At 38.9% G+C, this 12,393-nt stretch overlaps 1 protein-coding gene across 5 annotated transcripts in view; it reads left to right on the top strand.

Annotated features, from left to right (window-relative positions):
- Positions 1–12,393, top strand: part of E2F5 (E2F transcription factor 5) — a 48,129-nt gene that overhangs the window by 21,938 nt on the left and 13,798 nt on the right. For all 5 annotated transcript variants that reach the window (XM_045398456.3, XM_045398457.3, XM_065519425.2 and 2 more), the window contains one exon: positions 11,591–11,700. In XM_045398456.3, the coding sequence (XP_045254391.2) occupies positions 11,591–11,700 (110 nt within the window). The remainder of the gene's footprint in view (positions 1–11,590; positions 11,701–12,393) is intronic.

The raw sequence follows: 12,393 nt of genomic DNA on the forward strand, positions 1-12,393 counted from the left end.
AAAGGGGAACTAAGGTCAAAGTTGCTAATCAGCTGATTTTAAGATGGGGAGATTATTCTTTCTTTTTTTCTTTTTTTTTTTTTTTTTTTTTTTTTTTTTGAGACGGAGTTGCCTGGGCTGAAGTGCAATGGCATGATCTCGGCTCACTGCAACCTCCGCCTCCTGGGTTCAAGCAATTCTCCTGTCTCAGCCTCCCAAGTAGCTGGGACTAAAGGTGCCCGCCACCATGCCTGGCTGATTTTTGTATTTTCAGTAGAGACACTAGGGTTTCACCATATTGGTCAGGCTGGTCTCGAACTCATGACCTCAAGTGATTCTCCTGCCTCGGCCTTCTAAAGTGCTGGGATTACAGGCGTGAGCCACCACGCCCGGCCAAGATGGGGAGATTTTTCCTGGAATATATGGCTGGGCCTGTTGTAATCAGAAAGTTCTTAAAAGTGGAAGAAGAGAGTGAGAACCAAAGAGGTGGAAGCTTGAAAATGACCTTTCTGCTGTTGGAAGACGGGGTCATGAGCCAGGAAGTGTGATAGCCTCTAGAAGCTGGAAAGGCAAAGAAATGGATTCTTCCTTAGAGCATCTAGAAGGAGCACAGCCTTATCAATGTTTTGATTTTAGATCAGTGAGATCCATTTTGGACTTCTGATCTCTAGAACTATTAGATAATAAATTTGTGCTACTATTCAACCATAAAAAAAGAAGGAAATCCTGTCAGTGTTTGACATCATGGATGAACCTGGAGGATGTTTTGTTAAGCAAATAAGCCAGGCACAGAAAGACACATGATCTCACTTACATATAGAGTCTAAAATAGTCAAATTCATAGAATCTAAGAATGGAATGGTGGTTACCAGGAGCTTGGGGAGATGTTAGTCAAAGGATACAAAATTTCAGTTAGACAAGAATAAATTTGAGGGATCTAATGCACATCATTGTGACTATCGTTAAAAACAATGTATTGCATTCTTGAAAATTGCTAAGAGAATAGAATTTGAGTGTTCTCACCACAAAAAAAAGATCAGTATGTGGGATAATGGATGTTAACTGGCCTGATTTAGCCATTCTACAATGTATACATATTTCAAAACAACATTTTGTAAATGATAAATATGTACAATTTTTAATTGCCAATTTTATTTTAAAAATTTGCATTGTCTTAAACAACTACATTTCTAGTCATTTGTGACAGTTAGCAATGGAAACTAAGGGAATATAGTGCATACAGAGGCTTGTCCTGACTCTTTCCTTAATCTGAAGTGACTAAAGTAGGTTCCTGCTTATTCTCTTTCTCAGCAACCTGGGTTTTTGCCTTACTATCCTTTATCACAGTATGGAATTACTTATTCCTTTGTTTGCCCATGTTTCGCTGTATGCCAGGGACCGTCTTCTGTATTACCAATGCTGACCCAGTCAGTCCATTATAAGCTTTCAACAAATAGCTATTAGTTTTTAGTTAAGTGAGAGGACATTCCTAGTCAGCAAGACAGTATATGACAGAGCCAAGAGGCAGAGAAAGATGTGGGTACATTTGAGAGGCTATAAATCAGATGACTGTTGCATGAAGAGAATATTGGATTGCAGGCAGATTTACAGACCTAAACTAGATTAGAGGCAGGGAGAATAAGAAATGGAGAGATTCTGGTGACTTCACATTGTGGAAGTGACAGAACCTGGTGCTGAGTCTATGGGTATAGGAAAAATTATCAATGACTGCCATATTGCTGGCTTGGTCAACGGAGTAGATAGTGGCGATTTTCACTTAGAAGTTATCAAAAGGGAGAAAGAATTGAGAGGAATGGTATATTCAGTTCTGGACATGAATAAGATGCCTGTGGAACATCCTAGAGTAGGTCTCTGGCAGCCTATCGGAATTACAGATTTGGAACCCAAGATAAAGTTGAGGGCTTCCTGTCTGACTTGGATATGGTTGATTTATGAAGTTTATGTAAGGAAAATGGTGTTTAGCAGAAAGAGGAACAAGAATGGAACTCTGAAACACTAGTAGTTCAGTAACAGAGGGCAGAAGAAATGGAAAATAAGATAAGAGAAAAGCCTGAGGGTATGGTAACACCAAAACCAGGGAATGATGTTTTAGGGATGAGGGAGTAGCCAGCCAGTGTTGAGTGCTACAGAGGATGCAATAGGACTTCATAGTGTCCACTGGTTTTAGTAATAGAGGTAATTAACGTTCCAGAAAACATTTTGGGCTTTTAGACAGTTTATACTAAAGAATTACTGGAGCAGAACATAATAACCGTTTTTAAGTCCTTTACTTAATGTTGTCAAATTACAAAAAGATGAAATTAGTTTTCATTCCAATAGCAGCATATGATTGTGACCAACCATCTCACAGCATCAGAAGTAGCATGGTATCTCTGAGTTTATGTCCTGACTTTATAATGTTTAGTGCCTTTGGGCAAGTTACTCAGCCTTGGTTTCCTCATTTGCAAAAATGGGACAATAATATTACCTACCTCATGTGGTTATGATTAAAGAGGTTATCAAAATGAGTTTTTACTTTTAAAGCACTTAAACAGCATCTGGTACATAGTAAATGCTACCTTGAAGTGTTTGTTGGATAAATGACAGATTGTAGATGGATACATAAAATAAATGTTGGGTATTCTAATTTTCTCATATTTTGCAAATTTGAAAAGTAATGAAGAGTACTTTTTTTCAGTCAACTTTATATATATAATTTACAGACATTAAAATGCTCCTGGCTGGGCGCAGTGGCTCACGCCTGTAATCCCAGCACTTTGGGAGGCCGAGCGGGCAGATCACTTGAAGTCAGGAGTTCGAGACCAGCCTGGCCAACGTGGTAAAACCCCATCTCTACTAAAAATTAAAAAATTAGCTGGGCGTGGTGGTAGGTGCCTGTAATCCAGCTACTCGGGAGACTTAGGCAGGAGAATTGCTTGGACCCAGGTGGTGAAGGTTGCAGTGAGTGGAGATCACGCCACTGCACTCCAGCCTGGGCAACAGAGAGAGACTCCATCTCAATCAATCAATAAAATGTTCCTATTTTAAGCGAACAGTTAAATGAGTTTTGATAAATACTTGTACCTGAAAGACCATCACCTCAACCACATGTGGAACATTCCCATCACCCCAAACAGTTCCCTTTTGTCTCCTCCCAGTCAGTCCTCAACTTTATCCTCAATCCCAAACAACCATCACTCTGCTTTCTTTCCTGTGAATTAGAATACTCTTTTCTAGAGTTTCATGTCAGTGAAATCGTACCATATGTACTCTGTGCTTAGCTTCTTTCACTTGGCATGTTTTTGGGATTCATTCATGTTGTAGCATGTACCACTGGTTCATTCCTTCCACTCCCCGAGTGGTATTTTGTTTTACGGAAGTACCACACTTTGCTTATGAATACATTTACTCTACTAAATATATAGTTTTGGCTGTTATGAATACTGCTATGAATTCATGTATAAGCCTTCATATAGATACACTTTTATTGTTTTAATGTGTATTCCTTTATTAACTCATTAAAAGTCTGAAAACTTTTTCAAGAATATTAACTTTTTTTGTTTTTGTGAGTTCTGTATTTTGTCCATGTTTTATTTTGTGGTTTTTATATTTTCTTTTATATGTTTTAATTATTGAGATAGTCAAATCTTTTTTATTCTATATATTCTTTTTTATTCTATATATTCTTCAGTTCCCATGAAGGAAATTTTTGACATTTTGCTGTATATGCATGTATGTTTGTGTATGTGTGTGCACAGTAATTTGGGGAGTTTTGATCAGTTTTGAGAATGGGCTGTTGGCAGTTATGAAGACAGCTAACATGAAAGTTGAGGTAAACTCAAATCGTAGTTCATATTCACTATAATTTCTTCAGGATTTTTTAGATTATTTAAAAATCCATATGCATTCTAGTAGATTCTGTCTAGTACATTTTTCTTGAATATGACAAGTCTAGGTTCCTGACACCATTTGTTATCCTTTAGGCAATGAGATTTTGTGTATAACTTAGTTTTCTGATTAGCTTAGGTTTATCCCTGTTGTTTTTTTGTTTGTTTGTTTTTCTTTTTTTTTTTTTTTTTGAGATGGAATCTCTGTCACCCAGGCTGGAGTGCAGTGGTGCGATCTCGGCTCACTGCAACCTCTGCTGCCCAGGTTCAAGCGATTTTCCTACCTCCGCCTCCCAAGTAGCTGGGATTACAGGCGCCTGCCACCGCACCTGGCTAATTTTTGTAGTTTTAGTAGAGACAGGGTTTCACCATCTTGGCTGGTCTTCAACTCCACCCGCCTCGGCCTCCCAAAGTGCTGGGATTACAGGTATGAGCCACTGTGCCCAGCCCTTTGTTTTTTTTGTTTTTTTGTTTTTTAATTTTTAAAATTTTTGTAGAATTTAATACCATGCCCGGCCATGCCAGACACTCTTCTGTTTCAAATATTATACTCATTTAGTCCTCACAGCAACAATATCTTCATAGTTATCTTACAGATGAAGAATTTGAGGCTAAGTAGCTTGCCCAGGGCCACACAGCTAATAAGTGGGGTCAGCCTCAGAGCCCATGTTCCTAAGCTTTATGCTGTGTTACTGACAGGGTGAGGTTAAATATGGAGGCCGGGCACGGTGGCTCACGTCTGTAATCCCAGCACTTTGGGAGGCCGAGGCGGGTCGATCATGAGGTCAGGAGTTCGAGACCAGCCTGGCCAACACAGTGAAACCCCGTCTCTACTAAAAATACAAAAATTAGCCAGGTGTGGTGGCATGCGCCTGTAGTCCCAGCTATTCGGGAGGCTGAGGCAGGAAAATTGCTTGTACCCAGGAGGCGGAGGTTGCAGTGAGCCGAGATTGTGCCACTGCACTCCAGCTTGAACAACAGAGCAAGACTCTGTCTCAAAAACAACAACAACAACAAAGAAGGAGGTGCAAATCTCAGTAGTAGAATAGCAGATTCACACTTAATCTTTCTCCTATTTTAGGAAGTTAATACTTAAGAGAATTATTATTTATTTGTTCTTTTTTTCCTTTTTGAGACAGGGTCTCACTCTGTCACCCAGGCTAGAGTGCAGTGGTACAGTCATGGCTTACTGCAGCCTTAACCTCCTGGGTTCCAGTGATCCTCCAACTTTAGCCTCCCAAATAGCTGGGACCGCAGGCATGTACCAATTTGTCTGGCTAATTTAAAATTTTTTTTTTGTAGAGACAGGGAGCTCCCTCTGTTACCTAGGCTGGTCTCGAACTACGGGGGTCAAGCAGTCCTCACATCTCAGCCTCCCAAAGTGCTAGGATTACAGGCATAAGCCACTGCATCGGCCAAGAGAATTTTCAAAGTATGCAATTGAAAACGTAGGCAAGCAATCTCTAGATCTGAATAATTTATAGATTTCTGAGGTTCAGCAATATTTTCCTAAATAGGCAGTTTATCAAATATCTTGTTTTCATTTGAGTCATCTTCAATGATTTCTATTGGTAAGACAATAGAAATGAATTTCCTTTTTTAAAAGTTTATACAAAGTTTATTAAAATTTTTTTTTTAAAGATTTAAAGCTTATGCATTTCAGAAATACCAAGTACAGTAGCAGTTAGTTTGGAGTGACAAGACGACCCCTGAAAATTTTTTAAGGAGATTTCCTTGTGGTAGGGTAGTGACTGGGAATTGAAACATGCAGCTTCTGGAGGGAGCGCTTTGCGTCTTTAAAGTTATTTATTCTTTTATATTTAATTTCCTTATTGATTTGGTAGCCCCTACAGACCCATTGAAAACACATGGTGGCCTCCTCCAGGAACTATTTCCTGTTTGCTCCCACCTTAAGTAATCTCTTATTTTTCTATCTCTTATAACATTTTGTCTACTTTAGGTACTATTTCATTTTTTAAACCTCATTCTGTAAGGTGTTGGTCACAGTCCCAGAGCTTTAGACATGTATGCAATTTTTTGTTACTGTTTATTATTTTTCAGTAATAAGTGGAAATTAAGATCTTTCTGTTTTTTCAGATCATTTAATACACTTTATATGAAACTTCCTGTAGACAATTGTTATTTGAATTGCTTCTTCAATGCAGTTATATAACTTGGAAACTTTTGGCTGTGTACCAAATTTATTTAAAGTCATTTGAAATTATATAAGTCCATTTGAAAATGTTTTACCAAAAATGTATTTATGAATATGCAGTTAATGCTAAATTCCACCTTGATCATTCATTAGCTTTGTGAATCTGTTTCCAATATAACAGAGAGAACACCAAAGCTGCCATGAGCATTGAATTAGATAATGTCTCTGTAAGATTCTGTTACACAATTATCCTGTTACTGACCTATAAAAGGTTCCTCTTAATTGTGGATTGAAATCAAACATTCTGCATTAACATCTAAAGATATAAATTATCTTTAACAGTGTTTAAAATTAGGTAATAATTAGTCCAAACCTCATCATGGAATAGATCAACATAAAATACCATGTGGCTGAGTTGAAAGCAAGTTCTTTCAGTTTTTATTTTAATTCTCATTAAAATACTCTACAGGCAGTTTTGGAGCATCACTTGGGGTCCTTCTCATCTTATTTTCAAGTGGAACTGACTGGTTTTATATAGTACTTCTGCTGCATATTTTCTATTTTGGGATTCTGGCCTGCTTCATTGTAGTGTTAGTTTCTGAATCACAGTAGCTAAACTATTGAGTGTACATGTATTGACTCTTGTGATTTTGGAAGACAGCAAATAAAGTACCTGCTTTGCGTGGAGAACCTGAAAGACAGGGTGTTTCCTATTATTGTTTTGGTATTAGCCTTTTTAATACAACATCGTGGTCCACCAGAAGAACAACCCTGAGCCAATGAGCCTCAGCTAACCCTAACTCAAATAAAGCTACCACATAATGTCTCTCCCTATCCAGAGTTAACACCGAGTCTTAGTGGGCTCATTTGTTCAAATGAAGGGATGTGGCCTCATGATTATTAAAGCCGTTTTTAGCACTTATGGACTACCTGTTTCGGCTTTCCTGGTTCATTTGTCTTGAGCACCTCTTAGAAGCATTGCAAGCTTTAATTTTATTCCACCTATAGACATTGCTTTGTTCACCTTTGGTTATATTTTTAGAACAGGATTTAATATTTGGAGGGGAGATAAAATTCTTTCAGAGGAATATTTTTGTTTGTTTTTCTGTAAACTGAGTTAATGTGATACAATTAGATGCTTCCTTTATGGCTGTATAGGTAAAATCATATGAGAGTAAATGTAGCCTTTTAAAGTAAATGTGATTAAGACATGCATATACGTATTCAACAGTTACAGTGGCAAGCATGGGATGGGAATGGTGACTTGCTTTGCTCTCCACCTACCCCCTTGTCTGCACCCAGACAGCTGTCCAGGCTGGAGGAAAATGGAAAATAATGCTGATAGGTCTCACTTTAAATTCATGATCGCCAACTACAAAGGGGCCAGTAGTGCTGTCCAGCATTCTTTCCATGCTACCTATTGTCTTGCTTTTTTATAGGAATATTTTGCACTTTCTCCTCTCCTCTCAACCATTAATAGCTCCTTTCCTTTCTCCTCCATCCCAATGCTGATGAGAGAATAAAAATCAACCAGAAGGAAATGTCTAACCTTTCTCCCTACCTGGTCTACTAATGTACCTATATCTGTACCCAGGTACTCTGCTGGACTTCAGTTATTAATATACCCTGTTATTATCTGAGGCTAATCCTCACTTATTGAATTCATATCCCGCCTTGCCTACTTATGGCCAGCTCGAGCAGTCGTCCCTTCTCTCTTCTGCATTGTTAATGATTCCTCTTCCTTCTTTATTACCAGATCATTCCTATCAGCATACTCACATGTTGAAATAGCTCCCATCTTTAAAAGGAAAAAAAAAACTTCCTGGAGACCCCATAGTTCCCTAAAAATATTGCCCCATTTCTCCTTTCCTCTTGGCAGCAGAACTCTTCAAGAGTTGTCTACTCTAGCTTTCTTTCCATTCTTTCTTGAAATTTCTCCATTAAGACTTTCAGCCCCACCTCTCTGCCAAAACAGCTCTGATCAAGGTCACCCATGATCTTTCCAAAGGCAAATCACTGATCAATTCTAACTTGCTGTGATAGCAGTACTTGACATGGTCACACTTTCTTACACTTTCTTTCCTTGGATTCCGAGACCCCACACTTTCTGCTTTTCTTCTGATTTCAGTGGCAGGTTGCTCCCTCATTTCCTAGACCTTACATTTCCCGAGAGCTGGTTCTTAACCTTCCCTTCTATGCTCACCTCCTGTATCAAACTAGTGCATTCCCTCTTGTGGTGTAAAATGTCTATTTGCTGAAGACTACGGAATTTATATTTCTAGCTTGGATCTCTCCCCTAAGCCACACACTCTCATGTCCAGTGGTCTCCTTGATTTCTCCCCATGGATGTCAGAAGGTCCAAGGCCAGTTTCTTTATTTCCAGTGCCCCAAACTGGTTCCTTCTGTAGTTTACCTTATCTGTAACTGCTCTTATCAAAAACTGAAGTAATTTCTGATTCCTCTCTAGAGACCTGCTGCTTGCCGTACCTTCAAAATATATCCAGAATATTAACATTTTTCACCATCTTCATAGCTACCCCTCCATACCACTACCATCTCCTGCATGGATTATTGCCATCGCCTTCTTGTTGGTCTCCTTTCCTGTCTTTATCTCCTTTTTCCATTTTCCCTCTCATTATTCTGCCACACTGGCCTGCCTGCCTCTCCTTGAAGGAGCTAAGGACCCCACACACTTCAAAGCCTTTGTGCTTGCTGCTTCCTCAGCCCAGAATGTTCTGCCAGCAAACATTCACAGGGGTCTCCTACTCCATTCAAATGTTCAAATATCACCTTGTCAGAGAGCTTTTTCCCTGAAAATCCTATTTGATATAGCACCTTCCTCTTGCCTGCATTCTCTCCAAACATAATTATTTGTATATTATTAACTTCCCTCCCTTCTTTGAGGGCAGGGACTTTGTTCTGTCACAACTGTATCTTTAAGACCCAGAACCAAGCCTGGAACATTTTGGTGTTAAATGAACGGAGGAAGGTAGTAGTGATGGTGGTGGTGGTGGTGGTGGTGGAGATTCGTGGTATGATTCTGTTAGGTATTTAAGCCCCAAATTAGTTTTTAAAGAATTCACACACAACTTTTTCAAACACTACATAAAACAAGGTAGGTCTGTATACACACAAACTTTAACCAATCTTACACACAATCTTACCCACAATCCGTTTCAACCTGTATTTGATGATGAGGCTGACTAGCCAATATTTAAGTAATCACTATGCAGTAGACCTTGTGCTAAGATTATCCAATTTAACTCCCACAATACTCCTTTCAGTATATGTTATACCATTTTATGAAAAAGGAAATGAGGCTTAGTGAGCATAGAGGCCAGCTGAAGATAGGAAGTGGCAGCCCTGGGATTGGATCTCAGTGTGTTTAGCTTCAGAATTTCTTAAGAATGATGGGACTGGCTGGGCACCATGGCTCACGCCTGTAATCCCAACACTTTGGGAGTTTGAGGCCGGTGGATCATCTGGGGTCAGGAGCTCGAGACCAGCCTGGCCAACATGGTGAAAGCCCATCTGTACTAAAAATACAAAAATTAACCAGGCGTGGTGGTACACACATGTAGTCCCAGCTATTTGGGAGGCTGAGGCAGGAGAATCACTTGAACCCGGGTGGTGGAGGTTGCAGTGAGCCAAGATCACACCACTGCACTTCAGCCTGGGCAAGAGAGGGAGACTGTCTCAAAAAAAAAAAAAGAATGATGGGACTTTCCAAAATAAAAGCCTCCTGGAGATTCTTTTACATATGATCTGTACATGTTAGTCATTTATAGGTTTACATACTTAAATAGTAAAGTATTTGAGAAATAATGTTTAGTTTTAGAAAATGGGCTTAAATGTTGTGATTGTTAAGCAGTAATAAATATAAATGATAAACAAGACACCTTTTTAAAACTTTGAGCTACAAGTTAAATCTCATGGCACTTTGCCTAATGACCTAGGCTAGCTCTTGTGGTCTGGTTCATACAAACATGTTCTGATACCAAAACCAGTGTGCTGTTGCTATGGCTGTGAACGCTTTTGTGAGTACATAGATACCAATAACACAGAGCCATGGCTTGGAGTTCTCTGAGTTACTTCTCTACAGAGAGGAAAGTGAGAAATGAAACCTCAGCTTCAGATTTGTACCGTTAATTTTGCTGTCATCTATTGTTCTTCATAAAAACAGCCTCAAAGTTGAGAGTAAAAATTCTATGAAGGCAGATAAAACAAGAAGGGAATTGCTAAGTACAAGGGAAGAAAGTATCAATGAAACAAACCATGGCTAGTCCTACTGTTAATTTTCTGGTTCTCTAGAAGGGACAGTGCCAAGTTAGAGTTGGAAAACAAAGAGCCCCACCCTCCAGTTTTTCCTCCTCCTGCCACATCCTGCTTACTCTCCTGGTCCACTGAGGCATGAATCCCCTTCCTGAGGAAGACCTGAATGATGGGACAGTAGTAACCTGGGGGTTTTGGTGGCACACACAAAAAAATGGGTTTGAGAGAACTGACATTTCTCTCTAGATCCCAAATGCCTGTACAGTGAGTATAGCTGTCAGTGGCACCTGCTCCAGGGGGAAGGCAGGTCCAGATTGCAAACACTGTGCTGAGCTAGGTTTTTACAGAATGAAGAAAGTAGGGATGCTCTCTGGGAGAGCTGTTAACCAATTATGTGAAACTAAATCCTGTTCATTTAGATATTTTAGATAATATGCTGAAAATTGTCAGTTGAGACATAAATATTTGTAACTACCATGAATCTTAAAATGTGGCTCCACATTCAAAACAGGCTATTGTCTAATCCACTTTGAAAACTCCTTTGAGGTTCTCTTTGTTCTTCTGGGAACAAACATCAAAAATGTGAATTGGAACTAATCAGAAGAATTGTACAGTGTTGTTTAATTCGTAACATGATAGCATATGTTGTTTTCATTGATCTTATCTAATGTGAATGCAACTACCAAGTTTTTGTATAACAGCTGCTAGTGCAATCTTGAGCTATTGATTCTGATTTCTTGTTGATGGGCTTTGTGTTAGGATGGCATGATTCATTCCTCTGTTTTCATTATGAGTTTAAAAATGTAGATGTTGACTTTAAGGTATTATGAGTGTACATATAGTTCAGAATTTCCAAGTGTCTTAATTACCAAGGTAAATTGCTGAGATGTAATTCTTTAAAATTTAAAAAATAAATAATGCATCTTTAGATGAGACTGTTTATGAACAGAGAAATAAGATAGGAGGTGACATGGATAGGCAATTAGTAGCTCCTCCTCAGGATTAGTCCATAAGGTGACACAAAGTATTCTTATTGTGTTCTTTTATTTTTGCAGGCTTTGTGTCATGACCTTAATTTCTTTCTCTGTTCCAACATCTGCTGGCTTTTAAATGGAATAGTTTCTTTGGTATTTGCAATGTTTGGGAGATGCTTTGAACATGCTCAGCTATTGTCCCCAAGCAACTGACTGGGTCAAATTTGAGATTGGACTTGCTGTGGACTTAATAATCAACCCTTTTTGGCTTTAAAATATGACTTGCCCTTTATTTCACTGTTCTCGTTGTCTTTCCTAAACAGGCTGCTGATACTTTGGCTGTGAGGCAAAAAAGGAGAATTTATGATATCACCAATGTCTTAGAGGGAATTGACTTGATTGAAAAAAAGTCAAAAAACAGTATCCAGTGGAAGTAAGTTGCAAACCAGCACCCTCTTCTGAAACCTTTATTTTTCTTCTCAATGCTCTGTAAAATTTGACCTTCCCAATGTTTATCTCTCTCAAATCTTCTGTTTCAGCTAGGCCCCTCAGCTGTCCCTGAACACACTTCTCTGGACCTCTTTGTCACTCCTGTGTTGGGGTGTTCCCTTGCTCTCTTGGATGTTGGATTTTCACTCTTAAAGTTCAAATCTTACTTTCTTCCTCGAGTTATTACTCATTTGGCACACATTGCATACTATCTTGTGTTAACCTCTTCCTAAGTCTTTACCCATCTTTGAGAGCAAGAACTACTTTCATAGGAATTTGTACTTTGTAAATAGTAATTGATTGAAATGCATGTTGTCATTAATTGTGGCCTGGTTATACGTTTGAATGTAACAAACAATTTCTGTTGTTCTAATGTGTCCCCTTTGACTATCGTTTTTGTTTTGTTTTGTTTTATCCAAAATTCCACCAAAACATTAAAAGGTTGTAATTTATTTTACCAGCACCTCAGTCACATCCTGAGACTGCTAGGTGTGACTGCTGAGTACACTCTTTTGGCACCCAGTCACCAACCAGTCTGGCCTTCCAGATGACAAGAAAACATTGTAGGGAAGATTGAGAATTTTTGTAATTTGGTTGTTCTTGTCAATAAATTTTCTAAGCAAGAGGTACGGTGTTT

Source organism: Macaca fascicularis, chromosome 8, assembly GCF_037993035.2.
Source record: "Macaca fascicularis isolate 582-1 chromosome 8, T2T-MFA8v1.1".
Classification (NCBI taxonomy): Eukaryota; Metazoa; Chordata; class Mammalia; order Primates; family Cercopithecidae; genus Macaca; species Macaca fascicularis.